A 23,575-nucleotide genomic window follows, 5' to 3' on the forward strand; every position below is an offset into this window, starting at 1 on the left:
CTATTCGCATGCCTGCTCTGCACCACTCTACTCCAATGCATCCTAGTGCTGGTGCAGGGCCATAGGAAAATCAGAGGATGAGCAGATAAGGTGTACTCTCAACTGGTGCTTCTGATCTCTGGTGCCAGCTAATACTCAACCTTCTGACTAAGACCTCACTGCCGACTATGTTCTTTTTTCCTTCTTGCATTTGGCCTGTTATCCTATGTATTGTATTTGTCTGAATTAGACTGTAAACTCTTCAGGATTGGAATCTTGCCTTCTATAGCTCTGTGTACATCATTAATGATGGTAGCAGTAAGAATGAGCCAAAAACCTCAATGGATAAAAACCTCACAGTGTACAGAAATTTAGAGAAAGCTGAACAAAATTTGGAGATACGGTTCAGTTTAGATACTTATTCAAGCCTCTGATGTTTTCTTCTCCTCTTTTCTACAACAACCCCACCTGTCATTATATCGTACACTATGGAAAACACCTGGAAAACAAACTTTTTCAGCTTTGCATTTATTTGCTGAAAGGTACATGCCAAAATATTTTTTTAGAAAATAAATCCTGAAACCCAGATGCCAATTTCATTACCATTTAGGCAATATATGTATTCATTTTTATGTACTCTCTTCTGAAATACACACCGTTAATTTTTCCTAAAGTTACTTACTTAAAAAATAGATTTGCCTCAGGCCATGGAGTTCCATTAATATTTACAAGCACGAACCCAGCCAGGGGGTAGGGAACCTTGCCTTTCCCTTTCAACTCATTGCAAATACAGTTCCAAATATTTAAAAAGCAAAATAAGGACTCCAGAAAGTACTGGTTGGACAAGCAAGATTTTGGGCATCAAATTCAAACTGAAATTGCAAATATCAGCTAACTGCAGCCCTTTCTCTGAAATGGGCATCAAATGCCAATAATGTTTAAATGGAAAGAGGCCCCAGGGGAAAATATTCCTTCATTTAAACTGCCAACAGTTTTGAAGCCAGAAGTTCAGTTGGAAGGAGGAATTAGGACGACTCCCATTAGTGCCTTAAATAGTTTCTTAGTCTTAAAGAATGTAATATGTCTAATTCACTGCCAATAGGTTTGTGTGCACAGTCTGAGAGCTAAGCTCAGATCCAACACTAAATACAAACATTTGCAGGTTTGAACTATAGATTCATACTCTCTGGGATCTATATGGTAACGAGAGGTAGAGAACTTTATTAGGGATTTTGTCTGGTGACTACAACCATGCTGTGCCAACACAAACATTGCAAATGCAGGCAATGGGGCAAAGAAAAGCCGGGGTTGTTAGTGCTATTTAGACCAGCTGGGGGGTTGTGCTTACCTCACTCTTCTTTTTGACTGGCTTTTGGAAGGAACACAAACACTATAAAACCAGCCTGCCCTTTGCTTACCCCTCTCGTCCTGCCCTTCTCCAACTTAACTCACTCTGATTGCATATGACTCCACTCCAGCCCTCCGGACAGTCACAACCAGTCTGGTTCTCATTGCACGTTCCACCATTTCTGCAATCATCGCATGTCAGGCTGCAGTCATGACCAAAGGTGTCCTCCAAGCAGACTGGAAGAAAAAGAAGCTGCAGATGAGTGCGCTTTCCAAAAGCTGCTTCATCGAGCTGAAGGGTTGAGCTGGGCAGCCAAACCCATACCACTCAGGAACACTGAATCTCCAGCAAACGCACCAGTAATGTGTAGAGCAGTGGTGTGTCTGGGACATGTGGGGAATGCATAAGAGTCTGGAAATGGTCTGCCCGTTGTGACAGTTCATGTCATAAGCAGCAAGACCCTGGAATGTTTGGGGTGACGTCCTGGCTCGGTTGAAATCAATGACAAGACCCACGTTGACTTAAACAGAGCCAGGATTTCACACTTGGTGTTTAATGAGAGGTACAATATGAATCCGAACTCACAAGTGAAGAAAGGGTGTGTGTGGGGGGGAGTATTTTCTTCTGTTTTGGCAGCAAACTAGTTCTCCGAGACAAGATATTGCTTTTAAATAGGTTAAGACCTTAAGAGACAAGTTGTGAGCCCTGGTTTACAACTGTGAATGCTCAAGTTTGCATAATACAACTGAAGGTGTCTGTAAAACGAAGGGGCACCACTTTTCCATCCGCAAGCCACTACTTGCACGCGGAACCTGTAGCTGAGTGCTCAGCTACCCAACCTGAGTGTGCTCAATGGATGACAGCCCCCGCAACCTGTGCCATAATGCAGGCTTCGTACATGACAAGCTCTGTGGGTGCACTGAGCTGCTTGTGCAAATTTGGACATGTACGTTTGCTCCAAATGTGTTGCTACTGCTAAAGACACCAGAGAATTTTCCACATGCCCTTGCTACAAAATGCCCACCAAATTTTTCCGAAAGCGTGTGCTCTCCTCTTGCTTCCACCTCTTCTTCCTCCTCCTCATACTCCTCATCGAAGAGCTGGGTGAACTCATCGCGCAGGATGGCGACGTGAGGAATAGGGCGTATGATGGGGCGCTGGCCATCCAGGGCTTCCATGGGGTCATCCAGAGCTGGGAAAATCCATGGGGAAAGACCAAACGTTTCCATCCAAATCACCAATCCAAAGAGGAGAGATTCAAAGATGAGTGAAACGAGAGATGAACAAGAGATTAGCAAAGAGCAGAAAAATGTGCAATAAAAAGCAGGAAAAGAGAACAAGATCTGACAAAGTCAGTGGTTCTGTACTGATTTAGCGTTTTATAGAGTCTACTCCAGTGACCCATACATCTGTCCCTGGCCACTTTGGGGACTGTGATTCATTCCCTGTCTCTTTCCTTCTCCCACATTCCCATATTCTTTTATTTCTCTCAATCTAGAATTTTATACCATTCCCATCATGTGAGTATCTAACTGCCTCCAAAAAAAAAATCTACTTGAAAGGCTTATATTTTATATTTACAGAGAGATCTGATTTTCCAGGAAACTGTTCTGTCACACAAGCTAGGTCCTCAAGGCCTAGGTCCACAGCCGTCTCAAGCTGCCGCAAAGGGACTCTTATCTTGTTTGTTATTTTTGTTTTTATAACCTAAGTACGACAGAGCTACCTTGACATTTCCAATCCAAATATGCCTTTCAGAAGCTGAAGTGAAAACTGGTTACAATTTAAAACGAGAGCACATGCTAGGGGACACAGCACAGCTACGTTTGTTTGCCTGTTTCCCAGCCTTTCCTGGCTTCTCCACTGTGCTTCAGCTGCTCCCTTGAACTGCATCATCATAATTCATCAGAAAACCCGCTGCATCCTAGAACAAGCTTAATGGAAGATGTATGCCTAATGCCCCTAGACTGTTTGGAAAATCTCAACCCTGCCAGGAGCAAAGTCTCTGTGCAAGCAGGGAAATTGTTCTGTCTGTGTTGTTGTAAGCTGCAGAGGTTTTCCATACAGTTATGATAATACAGTTCATAGTAGCAGTTTGTGTCAATAATGGAGCTGTGAAGAAGCCAGCAAAGGTTCAGAAAGGGTTTAATAAATCATTGCTCTGCCACCCAGCATACTTTCAAAGCAGCCTGGAGGATTTAGACTCAAGCCTTCCATTCCTCAAAAGATGTACATCAAAAGCCCCCATAGACTGCTCTGGAGATCTCAGATCTGGCCTCTCTACAGTGAAAATGATTGGATTATACACAAAGTTGCACAAGGAAATGACACCAAATGAAAACTGTGTAAGGGAAGGAAAAGGGTATATATAAATGAAACCCTTGTTTTCACTTGATATTGTTTCCTGTTGAAGATTTTATACATAAATATCTTCAACAGGAAATCATACACACACACAAAAAGATGTCTCTTACGAATACAGCTCCTCCGGTCTTCATCCAGTTTGTATCCAATCTGGCAGCTGCACTGGAAGGACCCCACCAGGTTCTGGCACGTGTGTTCACACTCACCGTTATTTGAGGAGCACTCATCCACATCTAAAAATATATACATGGGACTATATATACATATGCAGATAAGAGAAGTGTCCAGCATAGGTCAGGGACTCCAAGGCATACAGAGTATTCAGAGACTAACGAGTATTACTGTTTCTGCCTGACTTTCTAAAATTAAATCAATGTTGGGCCGAGGGACGCTGCAGGTCTGATAGAAGCCTTCAGGTTCCAGAACTCTTTTCACCACGTCGCAGAATGGATTAGAATCATTTCTCCTTCCCATTTGAAGTTTTTAATTTATCCTACCAATATCTCTGGATAAACAAACTTTGTCTCATTTTCTGTCCTGTTCAGCCATGCAAACCTACCAACATTTCTTTTACATAAAACAAAGATCACACAAGCAAGTGAACCACAAATATTTGAAAATCAGTTTCCCCAGTTTTAAGAATCAGCCTATGTATGCTGGGCCAGTTGGATTAACTTAATCTTCCAGCTAACAACATCAAATGGGGCTGGATAGCTATGCTAGTGACAAAACAGATTATCATCGGGGAATGGAAACCCAAAATCCCACCCACTTATTATATTCTGACTGGCTAAATGAGCTACTCAGAACAGAACTGATGGAAAAACTGACATTCGCTGGGAGAAATAATTAGAAGAAATGGCCAGCTGTTTGGGGCCATATGGAAGTATTTCATGTCACCTCACTTCAGAGCTTGCATTAGTCATTATCTTCCTAGCTATATTTTTGTAAACAGATTGGCATTTGCGTGGGTCCCTCCAAAGCCAAAATTGCATGCAATACAAAATGACATTTCCATGAATCGTTAGAAGAGATGGGACCAAACCAACTCTCTTCAACTTTGGGAAATTCTGGGTTGGATCCAAACTGTGCTCTTTAGCTGCTACTATCTTGAGCTAATCTCTGTCTTGCTTGCGTGTTTCTTTGCTTCTTTCGTCAAACTAAAAAACTTAAGAGAAATCACCAAAAATAAGCCTTTAAATCTGACTTAACATTTATAATAAGTTCAATGTAATTGTAAAACCAGGCATAACAGGACTAGTGGAAGGACCAACACAGCCATGCCTGTAGCTGTCACTAACACAATACTGTAATGCAAAGGGGCTGAGCCAATGTCTTTCGTCTTTCACCTACCACAGTCCAGCTAGGCATTGCTGCTTACCATCACACCCACAACCATCGGTGTTGAGCCTGTATCCAGCATAGCAAACACATTCATAGCCGCCAGGATAATTGTAACAGTCCTGCTGACAGCAATGAGAACGAGCGTCACAGTCATCGATATCTAAAGACGGAAAACAAAGAGCATCAGTTAGCACAAATCTGAGAGTTTCTGCTTTGCAGAAAGCGGACACATGCATCCATCCAGGCCTTTCCATTTCTTATTTGGCTGATGAGCTCCCTTCTCTGGCCTGTGATTTTGTTTAAAAGTAAAGTGCAAAGGTTACAGAAAAAGGTCTGCATCCCAAATCAGTAATAGAAACGATATGCCATTTTAGAAATCAGCAATAAATATGTTTTAACATATAATATCTGCACATCATTTTCCCTTCCTTTTGCAACAGCTGACAACTTCATACCAATCTAAAATAAAGCAGCACTGCTTTCTTAGGTGCAACAGCATGAGCTGCAGTGGGCCACACAGGGAAACCTGAACCCTGGATGCAACAGATAAGGATGAGAAAGACCGAGCCAACGTTTCTTCTAGAGATGTAGCTAGCCATCTGGATTATCTGTTGGAAATCTTCATGAACTTCATGTTACTCACATAGGTCCCTAAACAGTGTAGGATTTTTTTTAAAAAAAAGCATTGGTGTTTACCTTCAAAGACATGTGAATCTGACTGTACTTGGAAAGTGACGCAATATTCATAATTGTAAGTGAACTAGGGAAGGAGTGGGGTCTAGTGGGTCAAGTACAAGGGACAGGGAGTGAAAACTGCTCAGTTCTATTTCCAGCCCTGTCACTGACTCACTGTGACCTTGAGCAAGTTTATTAGATCATGATTTTCAGAAGCGATAAGCACTTGCAGCTCCGTCTAAAGGAAAATGTCTGGTTCTTAATCTCTATGGAACTCAGCTTACCCATCTGTGAAATGGGCTGAATACCTCCGTATTTCCCGGGGGTTCCCTGGTAAAGGGCTTTGCTATCCCCAGATGAAACCTGGGAGTGCAGAAGATTATTATTTTGTGATTAAAACTTGCCAGGGAAGAACCAACACTACTCAGGCCTATGTCAAACAACTTGGGTGAGGCATTTATGAGCCTACTGTGCAAAGCCAAGTTTAACTGCCACATTACCTCTCTTTTATCTTGCACTGTAGTAAGAGAGGTGTTCCTTTCTCAAGAGGTTTCTGGAGACAATACTTTTACTTCTCCAGCTGCTCTTAGGAGAGCTTCCTCTTGCTCAGCTATGCGAGAGGCAGAGCTAGTACTCCTTTCAACTAAATCGGTGATGGCTTGTCCATTGTGCTTTATTTCAGAAAGAGAGTGAATCTGTTCATTACAGATGGTGTTGTGAAAGGGAAGGCGATCCCTGAGCCCAAATGAAAAGCAGCAGCACCAGAACCAGATTTGTCTCCTGCGTCATGCGATAACTGGGACTTTCCAGTTCCACACAAATAAGTTTTATATGGAATCAGTCATAAATCATTTCCCTATCATCTGTCACCACCCTGTACTCTTCCATTTTTACAGACAGTAGATAACCTTCTTCCATTATCCCATACATTCTTGCACTATTCAGGACATACAGCACCATACGTATGATTGATTTGACAGAATACCTATAGGGTTTCTTAACCCTTCTCTGAAATTCATCTGAAAGATCTCTAGGCATTGACCCAGCCAAGTTCATACTCACCATACCTGAGAAACATCCAAGGTTATCTAAGTTTAAACACTGGACCCAGCCCCACAGGAAATACCTGTTTAAGTTTATTGACACAGGAAATGCCTGGCTACTGAGCATTACAATATGTTTCCATTAGGTTAATTGTCCAGTGGCACACGGAACTACATAGTCTAAAGTGAAATACACACATCAAGATTATGGCATTTATGTACAGAAAGCTCAAGTTGCATTTCCTTCTTACCCAGTGTGTTAATACATCCATCATACACCCAGATGCAGCTGAGTTATAGACTGCTGGCTGGTGGCCGATCTGTCTCACCCAGTGATACAGTCAGTCATTTCAGCAGTGTTGCCACTGAAGCAGGAGGAGAGAGGCTACATTTCCTAGTCCAGGGATAGGTTTAGGGGTATTCAAAATAAGCCACAAGGGGGCGCCAAGGAGGAAAGTGCATCCCCAGCCACAGGCTAACTTCTTCATTATTCACAAAGAAGGAACTAATCTTCTGTATCCTTCAGAAGGAAATGCTTTCCAAGGAGCACTAGTTTAGAATAAGTAGGGATTTAGCTACCCATAGGTGCTGCTCTCAGCCATATAGCCCAGTGGGTCTAACGCATTTTCATATGGCGGAGCACTCCTTAAAAATCAAGATCCTTTTGTGAGCACTTCCCCTCCTGCAATCCTGATCCTTCACCTTTCCTGCAACAACCGCTATAGTGCTAGGCTAGAGGGAATGGCAGCATTCAGAAAATGTAAAGGGATCAATATGAAAATAGATTCCCATTAATATGATGGGTGCAGCTGCTTGAGTACAGCCCTACATTGTATCTGTGCTGTTTATATCCCCTCCCTTGGTGCAGAACATATTAATATTAGATCTCCCTTTGCTGCCTGCAGCCCTCGCTGCTCAGATCTCTTCAGGTTACTCTGCTCTTTAGTTCTGCCCTCCATGGTGTTTGCCATTTCATCCACAAATTGGATTGCAACTGATTTTACATCAGAGATGCCCAGCAAAGACAGATACACAGGAACTATGCACAAGACAAAGTGCTTGGATTTGTTTGGCCAGAAAAGCCTCAGGAGATTATAACAACAACACATTAGGTTACTACTGCTTGAAGTTGGAGGTGCTTCACCATTGGAACAGAAGCAGATCCATGGACCACAATCTGAGATCAGTGCATCAGCAAGAGTCTCATCTGCTGAGAAAGCCATTATCATCCAGTTCCACTAGAGCAGGGGTTCTCAAACTGAGGGTCGGGATCCCTCAGGGGGTCACAAGGATCTTACTTGGGGGGTCGCGAGCTGTCAGCCTCCACCCTAAACCCCACTTTTCCTCCAGCATTTATAATGGTGTTATTAAGTTTTTAATTTACAAGGGGGGGGTCGCACTCAGAGGCTTGCTATGTGAAAGGGGTCCGTACAAAAGTTTGAGAACCGCTGCACTAGAGGCACTGTACTCTGTGTAGTACTTAAGGAGTACTGGCCATTCAGATCTGAACTGGCTGAAGAGTCTAGATTTTATAATCCCTCCTTGCAAATAAATAATAGAAGAATTTTTAAAAAACGATTAGATTATCAAGTCCGTTGTCCTGCAAGAGCAGGGCGCAGACCTCAGATTCAGGCAGTATCAGAGATTAACAGGAATGGATGGTTACACTGTGAAAGAGAAAGCATTCAGTATTTTACTAGAGTGCTCTTCACTGAACTGAGGGTTTTGGTTTTTTTTTTTACTATCAATATTTCAGTATTTTAATATAAATCCATATGGTGTCCAGAGGAAGGCACCATCCCTCTTTGCATAGATTGGAATCTTATTCATACTCAGCCAGCACAGACCCTCCCCAATTAAGAGTTGTCTAAAACACAGCAGGACCATATGGATATGCCAGCCCCTGTGGAGCACACGGAAGTTCTAATGTGAAGGACATAAATTTACACCGTGTAGAGGTTAAGCACAGGAGTTTATTACGTACAGCGCTGACGGAGTGTCACCTTGCTTATTAGGCTCAGAGACACTGTTAATTAATTGATTACAATGGAATATATGGATTTTTCATGGGCGGGGGAAAGTGACAGGGTAGGCAGTCCCACACCCCCAGATAGGTTTAGCAGCAAGACATAATAGCACAGTAGCCAATGGTCAAAGGTTACGTAATGTCTTTGCCCATGGTCTTATGTTGACAAATTAATATTTAACATTTAATTAGTGCTTTAATAAATGTATTAGTATAAAATATATATGTTGAATTTTGATTTGGGGTTCTTAGGAATGAAGTAGCTTCTTTGATTGTCCAACAGATACATATTTAGAGGTAAAAGCAAAGAAACAGTGAAAGTATATAGCAATAAAGATTGTCTTTTAAGTTGTTTATTTGTGTTTTAAGGCAGGCATTGGTTCCCGGGAAAGGGAGGTGGGAGGAGGCCATATCTTATACTGACGTGCTTGAACCTTTTATAAACTTCAGGTTGGATGTGTGGGAAGAACATCTCTCTACAGAAGAAACTAACACAACAGAAACAGGGCTTTTTTGTTCTATTTGCAACTTTGAATAAGCCACAATTATTGCCTCCAACATCTGGCGTTTTGCTGACCAGGCATATTTTAGCAAAAGCAATGTTATTTTTCGGTTATTTTGCTTTTACTTAGCTAATTACTATTTTCAAGGCCTCTGACTTCTTGACCAAACTTTGGACTTTGGGCCTGTACACAAATCCATATACTAGGGTATTACATCAGTAATGGATTTTAACCCTTCATAATGGAACAATGTATCACTCAGCACACAACGGGAGCCACCTCTGCAGGGCAGACTGCTTCCCTTACCAATGCAGGTTTTCTGGTCCTCATCAAGCTGGTAGCCAAAGTTACAGGAGCAGACAGGGCCGGAGCTAGTGTGGCGGCATAGATGGGAACAGCCACCATTACTGGCCTCACAGCTATTCACAATCTCCATCTCTATCCCTGGAAAGCAAACAAGCATACCGTATGGATATCTATTGAGCATCTTGTAACATTTACACAGGATTTTTCCAGGGGATCATGGCCGACCCATCTCTGCCGTACCTGGATTTACAGAGCCACATTCTGGCAGGCACCCAGTATTTGGGATAACAGACTCCCAGAACAAGCAGGCTTCATTGTGTGCACATATTATGGCTGTCTATGCGCAGCCCTCGGAATAATAAGAGTAGGAACAATGTGCAGGAGAGAGGGGTTGGGGTAGCTGTAGTGGGTAGAGGCCATTGATAGGAGAGGAAATGATGCACAAACAGATCACATGCAGTTCACAGCTACTGATCCCAGGCTATACCCCATAATATCCCTGCACAAATCCTGTTCTGGACAAACTGTGGGGCAGCCTCTCTACAACCTTTCAAATGGCCTTGAAAAGGGGCCACTCCTGCTGCTGACTGCTGATTTTGGACATGCTCCAGCACATGCTGCCAGCCCAAATCTGGCGCGTCACCTTTCCGCAGGTTCTGCACAGAGATTGAAGGACAGCTAGAAACTGGATCAGCAGCAGCACAGAGCTAATTACAGAAATATTCAGGTTCTGATAGCCGGGAGAGTTGGAGCCACTTCTTGTAATGCTGGAAGAAACGTGAGTAGCAAACAGACACATGAGTTTTTGCCAAATGATCTAAAAAAGGTTTTTAATTAAGCTGATTTATGGCCAATATGAAACTTATTAATTACATGTTTTAAAATCAGGCTAGCTAATTAAAAGCTTTGCAAACACAAAGGAACTTATCCCCAGAGAGGATTTTGGCTCAGTTCCATACATCGCTTTAAAAGAACAATTTCGATATTTTCATCACAAAATGACGTGATTTTTTTTTTCAGCTCTTGTAAAATCCTGGGATGGGCGCATGAAAGCCACGAATGCTGGCCCTGCCTCTCTCCTGACATCGGGCAGGGAGCCAGGCCCAGGTGTAGAGCAAGGGTTTGTCTTTCACTCAGATCTCAGAACAAAATGAAGAACATTTTATTCTTTTTCCTTTGTTGCCATTGTAAGAGCAGTTAGCAGGGTTATGAAAGGCAGAACTTCTGCTTAGAGATAAAAAAAAATGTTAACCATGCACCCAGTGAGGACACTTGAAGGAAATTAACACCAGGAACAGCACTAAATTGAGCCCCTTGCTGGAAGCCTTAGCAGAGACGCCAAAGCCTCAAAGAGCTGCAGAGACTGAATTAATCTCTCACTTCTAGCAGTGGACATTTCAGAACCGGGCTGAAGCATGCCAGTAGGAGGCTACGTGCATGGGTGAAGCTTGCACTGCAATCGCCAACAGATGTACTGTTTCAGTCTCCAGGGCAGGCAGTCTGGCATCTTTTACCAGTAACATCTACTAACCAGAACCAATGTGAATAAGAAAGCAGCTAGGCATTGAGAGTGGTCCAGATCTTTACAAGTCACCTGTGTGCCAATTAGCAGCAGAAGCCATGGGAAGACTGGGTTCTTTGCTGGGACATTCACAACGCTAAGAGAAATTAACTGGGCAGATCCACTACTCCCAGACTCGCATTTACCTTTCTCATCTGACACTCCATAAACCTACCTGCTTTAATTTCTTAACCCCATCCAAGAAAGGGAAGGAACATTGCTAATTTAATATGAAACTCCTCTTTATATGATCTGCCTGTAGGCTGCAAGGAACTATACTAGTGGGGGAAAACCAGTGTTATTTTAATAGTTGAATAGAGTACAGCATCAGTCCAATTCTGCACGTCACTCTCAGACCCCATCAGTCAGATTCCTACTCTTGTAAGGACAATTTTAATATCAACACCTAGATCACAGAGAAGTGCAGTAGCAGCAGGAATGAAGGGTTGAAAGGATGGATCTCATATCGTGTTGCTTCTTATAAGAAACAATAAGCCTGAGGGACCACTACTACCCCCCAGTCCAGTGTACGACATAACTGACTAGCAGAGTATAGCAGGGAACAGCTGGGGTAAGCAAGAACATAGGTAGTGACAAAACCCAACGTTAATTCATTTGCTAGGGGATTAATAACAACAAGGACAGCTATGGTGGTTCTTTACCACATCAGTAATGGACAGTAGAGCTTTACGTGCCAGTGACTTCACTTCGGGCAATTAGCTATCACTGCTGGTCTTCATTAGCCTGATAAAGAACTATGTGTTTTATCATTTCATAACCCTGAACGTCTCTTTTTCCCTGGGAGGGAATTGACGGGGACACATTAGATCAAGTTCTGCCTCAGTAACAATTCTGCAATTTCACAGACTTCAACTTGGGGAGGACAGAGAGCAGCAGAGTTAGGTCCATTGTTTTTAGACAGCTATTAATACATCACCAAAACCACTGCAGGCAGTTTCATGATCCCTTTAAAGACCCAGCACAGCTCTTGTCCTGGTGAGAGAATAAGCAGTCCCATAAACTTCCCTTGAAAGATGCCACTGAAAACGCCTAGGACTCTCATTGTATCAGCTCACTTAGAACAACAATGGACACAGGTTTTGTCAAGGATTACCTCACTGTTTACTTCCCTTCTTTTTCCCCCTGTCAAAACCACGTTCTCTCCTCTCGTTGTCTGTGGGTTAGTGAGCCCGGGCAAGGCGGTCAATACTTACTGTAGCACTGCTTGCCATCTTCCCCCAGCTCATACCCAGGGTTACAAGTGCATTTAAAGGAGCCGCGGGTGTTGAGACAGCTGTGTGCACACACGGCCAGCCCAGTTGCACATTCATCTACGTCTGCAAGAGAAAGACGGGCAATTACCAAAACCAAGCAGAGCGGCTCTGGCAGTGGAATGCCCTCCAGGAGCACAGCTCCCTGCTTTTCAGTGTGTTCAAGAGAGGGACGGTTTGGGGGGCTCCTTTCTGAACTGCACACACAGACTGGTCTCTGGTCCCTCCTAAGAGATAAAAGCTGGAAATAGCCATGTACAGCTGCATGATGGAACTAACTGGAACTTAACTAGAGTGGGGAGGTTGGGGAGAAATATGGCAAACGTACATTGTTGAATCGGTTGCCACATGTCTTGTGCACAGCTAGGAAACACGTATGATTGTCTTTCCTTTGTATTGCACTACTGCATTTCTGGAAGCAGGGATCACTGGCTCAAAAGCCTACGTTGGTGGGAATAGTGGGTTGTACCCTCTTCTTTTCCAAAACCTCTGCCACAGACTCAAACCAGAGACCAAGCATTTCATTTTTGGTGTTTCTGACTTTTTGGGGGGGGGTGGCGATGAGGGGGGAGTGATTCCTTACATTCCACTGCACCTCCCCCCAGACTGGTGTCAGGACCATAAGCAGAGACACCAGCAAACAGAAGGACTGCAATCAGGAGCTATTCATCTGTTCACAGGAGACCTCCAGCCCCACTGCTAGATCAGTGAAGTATGGCTGCTGGACAGATTTAAACTAATCACAGGAAATCTTGGATGCTTTCCTGAGCTGAACCTCTGGAAAAGCATAAGGTTCATTTGTCACTATGTTAGCCACCAACATTAACAATACCAAGGGTTGTGTCTCTCTCCATGCACGCTGCATTGTGGGTACTGTACCTTCACAGGCCTGGCTGTCAGCTGCCAGCCGGTAGCCGGGGTGGCACTCGCAGCGCACTACTCCATGGCGATTTTGGCATTGGTGCATGCAGCCTCCATTCCTATTGGCACATGGGTTCCTCACTACAGAGACAGAGCAGGGAGCAAGTACACATCATTTCAAACAGATCCTCTCTCTTGCTGGCATTAGCCTAGTGGAAGAATAAAGCGCCGAGTGGTCATGGAGATCAAGGAGAGACTGTAGTTCATTTAATACAATCCATGAATACAAGACAGAAGCTCCATTCCTGGGAGAAAAGGTCCTCATTTGCATTAAGGACTGCCCTGGACATGGCCCAAAACTCAAAGTGAACCCTGAACTCTTTTGGGGACTCACCGGAAATGCATTTACCAAGCAGTCCCTGGCAGCGCATGCCTATCCCACAGGCTCTGTGCACAAACTGTCACAAAAAGAAAAGGAGTACTTGTGGCACCTTAGAGACTAACCAATTTATTTGAGCATGAGCTTTCGTGAGCTACAGCTCACTTCATTGGATGCATACCGTGGAAACTGCAGCAGACTTTATATACACACAGAGATCATAAAACAATACCTCCTCCCACCCCACTGTCCTGCTGGTAATAGCTTATCTAAAGTGATCAGCAAGTTGGGCCATTTCCAGCACAAATCCAGGTTTTCTCACCCTCCACCCCCCCACACACAAATTCACTCTCCTGCTGGTGATAGCCCATCCAAAGTGACTACTCTCTACACAATGTGCATGATAATCAAGGTGGGCCATTTCCTGCACAAATCCAGGTTCTCTCACCCCCTCACCCCCCTCCAAAAAACACACATACAAACTCACTATCCTGCTGGTAATAGCTCATCCAAAGTGACCACTCTCCCTACAATGTGCATGATGATCAAGGTGGGCCATTTCCAGCACAAATCCAGGTTTTCTCACCCCCCCACCCCCATACACACACAAACTCACTCTCCTGCTGGTAATAGCTCATCCAAAGTGACCACTCTCCCTACAATGTACATGGTAATCAAGGTGGGCCATGTCCAGCACAAATCCAGGCTCTCTCACCCCACCCCCTTTTTTCTTTTTCCCCGGGGACACACACACACACACACACACACACACAAACTCACTCTCCTGCTGGCAATAGCTCATCCAAACTGACCACTCTCCAAGTTTAAATCCAAGTTTAACCAGAACGTCGGGGGGGGGGGTTGGAAAAACAAGGGGAAATAGGCTACCTTGCATAATGACTTAGCTGCTCCCAGTCTCTATTTAAGCCTAAATTAATAGTATCCAATTTGCAAATGAATTCCAATTCAAACTGGACAGTCTCTACGTAAAAGAATAAATGGACACAAATCAGATGTCAAGAATTATAACATTCATAAACCAGTCGGAGAACACTTCAATCTCTCTGGTCACGCAATCAGAGACATGAAGGTTGCTATCTTAAAACAAAAAAACTTCAAATCCAGACTCCAGCGAGAAACTGCTGAATTGGAATTCATTTGCAAATTGGATACTATTAATTTAGGCTTAAATAGAGACTGGGAGTGGCTAAGTCATTATGCAAGGTAGCCTATTTCCCCTTGTTTTTTCCTACCCCCTCCCCCCCCGACGTTCTGGTTAAACTTAGATTTAAACTTGGAGAGTGGTCAGTTTGGATGAGCTATTGCCAGCAGGAGAGAGAGAAAGAGAGAGAGAGAGAGAGTGTGTGTGTGTGTGTGTGTGTGTGTCTCCCCGGGAGAAAAAAAGCGGGGGGGTAGGTGAGAAAGCCTGGATTTGTGCTGGACATAGCCCACCTTGATTACCATGCACATTGTAGGGAGAGTGGTCACTTTGGATGAGCTATTACCAGCAGGAGAGTGAGTTTGTGTGTGTGTTTTTTGGAGGGGGGTGAGGGAACCTGGATTTGTGCAGGAAATGGCCCACCTTGATTATCATGCACATTGTGTAGAGAGTTGTCACTTTGGATGGGCTATCACCAGCAGGAGAGTGAATTTGTGTGTGGGGGGGTGGAGGGTGAGAAAACCTGGATTTGTGCTGGAAATGGCCCAACTTGCTGATCACTTTAGATAAGCTATTACCAGCAGGACAGTGGGGTGGGAGGAGGTATTGTTTTATGATCTCTGTGTGTATATAAAGTCTGCTGCAGTTTCCACGGTATGCATCCAATGAAGTGAGCTGTAGCTCACGAAAGCTCATGCTCAAATAAATTGGTTAGTCTCTAAGGTGCCACAAGTACTCCTTTTCTTTTTGCGAATACAGACTAACACGGCTGTTACTCTGAAAACTGTCACAGCATCAGTTGCCCCCCAAGATCCCCAAGTACTTTACAAAGTTTGTAAACTCTAAGTACACCGAAGTCACTTCCCCGATAAAGCGCAGACTCTTCTGGGGTGAAGCATGGCAGCTATTCAACAGCTAACAAACACTACACAACATTTCAGGACAGGAAGTGAAAAACACCAACCTATCCACCTGAAATCACCAGGGGAGTTTTAGGTAGACGGAATGCAATTAAGTTGTGATTAAGCCAGGATAACCTGGAAGGTGATCTCTGGGGATCCTTACTTACTGTATATGAATATTCAGGACCTTGGTTTTATGCCTCACCTGAGAAGGAGGGTATACATAGAGTGAGGTCCTGGCAAAGCAATGGGCTGACCTTAATGAACCATTTCCTGCAGAACACTGTGCAGTCCCATCCCTGTGCAGCGATCAAGAAGGAAAAGCAGGGCCAATCTCTTCCAAGGACTTTTTACTAAGAGATATGCTAATTCCGACCTGTTCCAGGAGCCAGGCAGATATGCAATTGTGAAATCCCATCGGATGCTCCATTTATCAGATCCCAGATGGTCCTGTTCTCCCAGCAGCTCCACAACAAAGACCTCCCTTCTCAGCACTTACGCCAACTGCTATGCATGAGAAGCCTGAGCTTCTACTCCTTCCCTCTTCAAGCTTCCTCTCCTCCCCAGCAGGAGAGGCAGGACAGCCTTAAATCTGTCCTAGGGCAGGAGGAAAGTGCAGGGGTTTCTGTTCCACTGATATACTGCTGCTCCTTTACTTCCTCAGGAGAGCATGTCCCAATACGATTTCATTTGGGTTGCCCAGGCTCCTTTCTGCTCTTCCTCAGCTTCCAAAATAATTCCCAGAAGAAGTCCAAGGCAATATAATAAGCAGAATTGGCACCAGCTTCTACTACAGTGCAACATGCCAATCTGATCTGCTCCACATCGGAGCATGCAGTTGTGGCATCCCCCTGGTTTGTGTTCAGTTAGCACTACGAGCTGGTCTCTAAATTATTATTATTAACCGTTTCACATCTGGTTCCTCTCTAGGAATGTGAGTGGGAACATGGGAATAACCATCAACAATGTCGAACTCCTACAGCGCTGGACTTCCTTTTAAATAAATCTAGCTGTGGGTACAACCTGGGAACGCAAAGACAAAAGAGAAGGAGTGCCTCTGAATTCACAATTCATTCCATGTGCTCAGAGCAGACTCACGGACACAGTGCTTGCCGTCCTCCTTCAGGTGGTAATTGTACCAGCACTGGCATTGATGCTGTGTTAGGGTCAGCTGCACGCAATCGTGTTCGCATCCACCATTGCTGACGGCACAGGTGTTCACAGCTGGGAGGGCAAAGGGTAAAACCGATTAGAGCAGGCTGACAAACAGTATGCAAGAGTCTGCTTTGCGAGTAGCCAGGGCAAAATACAGGCACCAATATGCAGATTTACGAATACAGCAGGAATCAGACTGGCTAATAAGAATTCCGAACTCTGGAGCATATTCAGTCCTGGCATAAGTGGAGGCAGTTCCTGGTGAGTCTTTAAACTGTGCTATATAAACACAGATTATTGTTGTCATAAGCATCTATTCTGTAGTCAATACACAAGATATATGCGACAATATTGTGCTATGAAGATATTCTGGGCAGTACACCCAGACCCAGGGCGCTGTTCTTCAATGATGAGAGCAGCTCTATTCCGCAGCGTGAGTCTGCATCTTTAAAACACTGTTTACTATAAATCTTTATTTCCCAGTACAGCTCCCAGCTGCTCCTCAGGGAAAGGAACGTAGGCCAGAACATTTCTGGCTTGGATTACATAATCTAAAGCTAAATTCAGAAAGCTACATGGGAGGGAAGTTAACAACAAGCATGTTTGCTTTATAAACGCTAATCCCTCCCTAGCAGGTGGCAGTGTCAGAGGGCAGGGACTGGGGACTGCTTGTTTATCACGGAAACTCTTGCAATTGTTCTCAAAGGCACTGACTGCAGGTTCAATAGCCCAGCTAGTTCAAGTCAATAATGATTGTTTAGTGAAGGGCCATCTCTGGCATATTCAAATGCGTCCTCATGACAAAATGATATAGAAAATTAACTTTCTGGACTGGACGCACACGAAAGACACTCTGATTACACAGGATGAGGCCATGAAGTTATGTCACAAACTCTGCTGGGAAGACCTAGGGAGATGTGTTCTAAGCCACACCTACAGGCCAGTAGCGTAGCCGGGGGGGGGGGAGCCGGGGGAGCGCCTGCTCCCCCTCTGAGCACAAGTGGCGCCATTTTAAATGGTTACTCAGCGGCGGCGCTCCGGGCTTTCACGCGCTCCAGCTAGGCGGGGGCCTTCACTCGCTCCGGGTCCTCAGCGGCGGGGGCCTTCAGTGCCCCTGAGGACCCGGAGCGCTGCCCGGGGAGTACAAGTGGGTGGCACCTTTTTTTAGGTGCCCCTGTTCGTTCCACCTAGCTACGCCACTGCTGCAGGCTTGCACATAAATCCGGCATCTTAACCTCCAATTTGCTGCTTTGAAAAATGTGACCTCTACACAAAAGTTAGTGGGCTTGTTTCTCCATTCACCTTATAACTTGTGTTATAACTATCGAAGCCACTTAGTTGTCTTCTTGTTAACAAACAGATGTAGAGAGTTTAGAGAGAGAGGTGCTGACAGGGAGTACCATCTAGTGGTTAGCACAGGAGACTGGGAATCTGGATTCTTGAGTTCTGTTCTTGGCCATGGCATTAAGTTTCTATGTAGCCTTGAGCAGGTCACTTCAACTCTCTGTGCCAAGGAACTTTACATAAACAAAACAAACTGTTCTTATGACCTGGGATGGCAGGTTGCCTCCAGTGAGGTTCCTCAGTTAGCCTGCTCCCCACTATGGTAAATTACCCCTAAAGAGTAACATAAGAACATAAGCATGGCCATATTAGTCAGACCAATGATCCCAGTACAGATCCTTGGGCAACCCTGCTAGTTACCTCTCTCCACTGTGATCATTTATTCCTACCCTTTGTTTCCTATCTTTTAACCACTTACTGATCCATGAGAGGACCTTCCCTCTTATCCCATGACTGCCTGCTTTGCTTAAGAGCCTTTGGTGAGGGATCTTGTCAAAGGCTTTCTGAAAGTCCAACTACACTATATCCACTGGTTCCCCCTTGTCCACATATATGCTGACCCCCACAAAGAATTCTAATAGATTGGTGAGGCCTGATTTTTCTTCACAAAAGCTGAGCTGACTCTTTCCCAACATATTGTGTTCATCTACATATCTGATCATACTGTTCTTTACTATATTTTCAATCAATTTACCTGGTACTGAAATTGGACTTACTAGCCTGTAATTGCCAGGATCACTTCTGGAGCCTTTTCTAAAAATCGGCATTACCTTAGTTATCTTCCAGTCCTCTGGTACAGAGGCTAATTTAAGTGATAGGTTACACAGCAGATATGCAATTTCATATCTGAGTTCCTTCAAAATTCGTGGGTGAATACCATCTGGCCTGGTGACTTATTACTGTTTAATTTATTGATTTGTTCCAAACCCTCCTCTACTGACACCTCAATCAGGGATCAGTTCCTCAAATTTGTCACCTAAAAAGACTGACTCAGGTGTGGGAATCTTCCTCACATCCTGTGCAGTGAAGATTAATGCAAAGAATTCATTTAGTTTCTGCGCAACGGCCTTGACTTCCTGTGTGGCAGGCTTCCTGCTTCTGATGTACTTAAAAAAAATTGCTGTGAGTTTTTGTCTTTTGCTAGTTCTTCAGATTCTTTTTTGGCCTGCCTAATTATACTTTTGCACTTGACTTGTCAGACTTTCTATTTTACTCAGTAGGATTTGACATCCAATTTTTAAAGGACGTCTTTTTTGTGTCTGTCTCTTTTATTCTATTGTTTAGCCACGGTGGCAATTTTTTGGTCCTCTTATTGTTTATTTTTATTTGGGGGTACACATTTACTTTGAGCCTCTATTGTGTTGCTTTTAAAACGTTTCCATGCAGCTTCCAGGCATTTCACTCTTGTAACTGTTCTTTTTAAATTTCTGTTTAACTAGCTTCCTCATTTTTATATAGTTCCCCTTTTTGAAGCTAAATGCTACTATGGTGGGTTTCTTTGGGACTCCCCCCTCCCCCCACAAGGGCATTAAATTTAATTACATTATGGTCACTATTATTGAGCAGTTCAGCTATATTTACCTTTTGGACCAGACCCTGTGTGCCACTTAGGACTAAAGCAAGAATTGCCTCTACCCTTTTGGGTTCCAGGACTAGTTGCTGCAAGAAGCGGTCATTAATAGTGTCCAGAAATTTTATCTCTGTATCTCATCCTGAGGTGATTTACCCAGTCAATATGGGAAGAGTTGAAATCCCCCACTATTATTGGGTTTTCTGTTGTTGTTGTTGCCTCTCAAATCTCCCTGAGTATTTCATTATCACGGTCAACATCCTGGTCAGGTGGTCGGTAGTATATTCCTACTGCTATACTCTTATTATTCAAGCATGGAATTTCTATCTCTAGGCTTTCTTTCACATATAGTACCACTCCCCTACCACTCAATCCTTAGCCTCTCCACTAAGATGAACAAGTATACTAACAAAGGTTTGAATGGATATGTGAACATAGTATCTGTAATAACTGAACTGAGAAACCTGCTCATTTCATACAGGCCACCAAAAAACTATCCAACCGCACTGACTTTTGGTCACTACACACCCAGGAGAGATTAAAAACGTGTGTGTGTGGCATTACGCATCATATTTTAGAGTTGTGTGTGTGTGGCTGGTCTTGAAAATACAACCTATAATGGAAACACAGAAAGGGCTCCCATCACTCAGATTGCAGAAGAAATTGTTGTACCAATAGGGAAGAATCTTATGAGGGGACTACCACAGTCCCTAACTAAACGCAACTCTCCACAAACCAGCACTGCTCAGGTAATCACAATTCTTGAGCAGCCTCCAAAGTATCGCTAACCAGTCAACCCTGGAAAGCTAATGCTAATAAAACTCTGCCTATTTTCCACGGGATCCCTATGTTCCTATAAAGTTCTCTTCTGTAAAATCATATGCTTCTCTGGCAAACACAGCAACGTTCCAGCTCACTCATTTTTAAATATTATTTTACAACATAATTGCAAGAGGACAACATGCAGTACCATTAGCACTTAGAATCCATAGCTCTTCTTATCCCGGGATCTCAGAGGGCTTTATAAACATGACTTACTGAAGCCTCTCTATCCCCAGGGTGGTGCACAGGAAAACAAACACATGACTAACCCCTGAATGGAGTGGGACTGAAATTCTGGCTAGAACTCCAAGTGAACTGAACCTTTGGGAGGTTCAGAAAGTTTGTCGTCTTGCCCTTATTAGGCTAGGGATACTGAACGCCTCATTTACTCGCCTTTGGGTGCTCTATACCAGTGGTTCTCAACCAGGGGTCTGGGGCTCCCTGAGGGGCGGTGAGCAGGCTTCAGGGGGTCCGCCGAACAGGGCCAGCATTAGACTCACTGCAGCCCAGGGCAGAAAGCCAAAGCCCCTCACGTGGAATTGAAACCCGGGGTCCCACCACTCTTGGCTGAAGCTGAACCTTAAGAAATGCAGCTTTGCAGGGGGCCCTGTAGCAAGGGGCCTCAGGCAATTGCCCTGCTTGCTACACCTAATGCCAGCCCTGGCTTTTATATGCAGAAAAACAGTTGTCGTGACACAGGTGGGCCATGGAGTTTTTACAGCATGTTGGGGGGGAAGGGGGGCTCCTTAGGGAAAAAAAGGTTAAGAACCCCAGCTCTATACCTCCTCCTTAGAAGGTATGCCGAGTGCCCCTCTTAGCCTGATTTGGGGTGTTGCAGGACACCTCCCTTATCAGACTGGGGTAGGAGTGCTAGAATGCCTCCCTTGGCCTCGTCAGTGGGGGAATTCAGCACATACTGCAGTTGTAAATTGATTTTTCATTTGTTTTTATAGCTCACTTTGAAACACAAAGACCTTCTCCTATAGAAAGGGTTATGAACAGCTGGAAAGAAGGTCCGAGGACTTTGCCCAGAAACAAAAGGCTAAGAAGTTATATCAAATGACAGCTCATGGTGTTTATAACTTATAAGTCAAATACAGTACAGCTCCTTTGCTCATCTATGAAAAATGACCTGAGGCTGGATGTTTACAGTAAGGAAACCGACCTCTCAGGCTTGTTCAATGCCTTTAATTTTCCCTCCTAATTAAATCCATTTAACCTGCACCTTTTTAACAAACAGTTTCTACTGTAGCAAAGTAGACCAATGAAATACTGAAAGCTATTTGATTAAGCCAGTCTATTTTTACCAGAGCGTTAGCGAAACCCCAATATTCTTCACTATGGTTGTGCAGACATTTGATCCAGGGTACACATGGAAAAAACCACAAAAATGTTCTGATTTTTCTACAAACAATTCTCCAAACTGAATCTGTTCAAACCAGAGCTCAGGACCTCTATGATACAGAACAGTTTGAACTTCCATTTGCATCAAGGCAAACATGAGTCTCTGATTAACTAAACAACATTTTTGGGAATAAAACTAACTTAACTGGGTCAAAATGTTGAAGAATGCTGCTCGGCGCTGGAGCAAGAACTATCAGTCTGCGTTAATTTTCCTGATTTTTTAAAATTTGTTCTACTTTGACAGAGGCAATAGAAGTAGTTGGCATTACTGAAAAATTATAGGTACATTACTTGAGTTATAACGGAGCTGGCTGGTGGCAATTTTAAATGTTCTGGTATATTAAAATGTTTAATAAAAACATATTCAAAGCCTCTCTAAAGCAGTTATAGTTCTTGGGTTTTTTTTTTTTAAAAAAAATCATTAAAATAATGCTAAACTCAGCCAGTAAATATCTCCATATGGGAGAAAAACAAGGCCAAAGTTTAAAATCCAACACATCTTAAATCCAGAATAAGCTCACAGTATGAAACTATTCATTAGAGTCTGGAGTCTAAGTTGCCTTCGTGACCCATCAATTCTATACATCAGATTTTTAAAGATTTAAAACCTGAAGTCAAAGTTCTTGTCTTTTTTCATTTGAAAGCCATCATCATGCTGTGCTGACAGCCCAGGAGAGGGAAGTCTTCGAAGACAGCCACACAGCAGTAATAGCGTGGGCAGCAGCAGTGCAGGCTCCCCAAAGCAGATTTGAAAGGACCACTTCTACAGCTAACAAAACCAGGTTTCATCTCCCACATCCATTTAGTCCCTAGCCTTTCCACTGAGACATGCCAACCAGATGCCACATGCTAACAATTGTGATCATGGATTTTTGAGATGGGGACAATCGTCCGTAATGAGGCAGAGTGACACTTCCAGGACATCACATGGACGCCATCCAAGCACTGTCAGACGGCAAATGACTATCAGTCACGATAAAGCTGGGTTGGACATAAGCAACTAGTGAAAGGATATACATCCCATTATCAAGCGACTGACCAGCAAGTCCTCCTTGACAAAGGTCTTTTAGAAGAAAGCCCTTGGAATGCTGTGACTGACTGCTACCATGTCTTTGCCATGACTTTTCAGCGGCACTGGAACCAAATATGGTGTGACGATGGGCTGTGAAGTGCCTTGACACCTTACTGCATAAGCCAACTCAAAATATTTGAGAACTAATAAACAGAAGCCAAGAGGTAAAGCAGCAGGAATGTTGGGCTCTTACAGGTATTTTATTTCCTCTCATTCTCCTCCCCACCTCCCAAAAGTGCCATACATTGTGTTAGCAAATTTATTGTTAAAGACTAATAATCCCATCTGAGCCTCATAAATTCTGACAGTGGACATGCTGACTAATGAACCCTAGTGTTCTATTTGTGTTAACCAGGCCGGGTACATTCCAGCCCGGTTCAAGTAATAGGAGCCAGACGTCAGTCTCTGGCAAGAGGCATATGGACAAGAGAGTTCTGGTTGGCATCACTGGCTATTCAGCATGAAGTAGTTTATGGTGGAAAGGATC

General features: G+C 43.8%; 1 protein-coding gene across 7 annotated transcripts in view; it reads right to left on the reverse strand.

Annotated features, from left to right (window-relative positions):
* MEGF6 (multiple EGF like domains 6) overlaps positions 1-23,575 on the reverse strand; it is a 254,375-nt gene that overhangs the window by 39,435 nt on the left and 191,365 nt on the right. For 6 of the 7 annotated variants that reach the window (XM_084651674.1, XM_084651673.1, XM_084651677.1 and 3 more), the window contains 8 exons: positions 16,820-16,945; positions 13,300-13,422; positions 12,364-12,486; positions 9,589-9,726; positions 5,073-5,195; positions 3,802-3,924; positions 2,352-2,519; positions 1,432-1,563 (listed from right to left, as the gene is read on the reverse strand). In XM_084651674.1, coding sequence (XP_084507800.1) covers positions 1,432-1,563; positions 2,352-2,519; positions 3,802-3,924; positions 5,073-5,195; positions 9,589-9,726; positions 12,364-12,486; positions 13,300-13,422; positions 16,820-16,945 — 1,056 coding nt within the window. The remainder of the gene's footprint in view (positions 1-1,431; positions 1,564-2,351; positions 2,520-3,801; positions 3,925-5,072; positions 5,196-9,588; positions 9,727-12,363; positions 12,487-13,299; positions 13,423-16,819; positions 16,946-23,575) is intronic. The other variant, XM_084651675.1, reaches the window with a different exon arrangement.

This window comes from Lepidochelys olivacea, assembly GCF_965140295.1.
Source record: "Lepidochelys olivacea isolate rLepOli2 genome assembly, chromosome: 18".
Taxonomy (NCBI): Eukaryota; Metazoa; Chordata; order Testudines; family Cheloniidae; genus Lepidochelys; species Lepidochelys olivacea.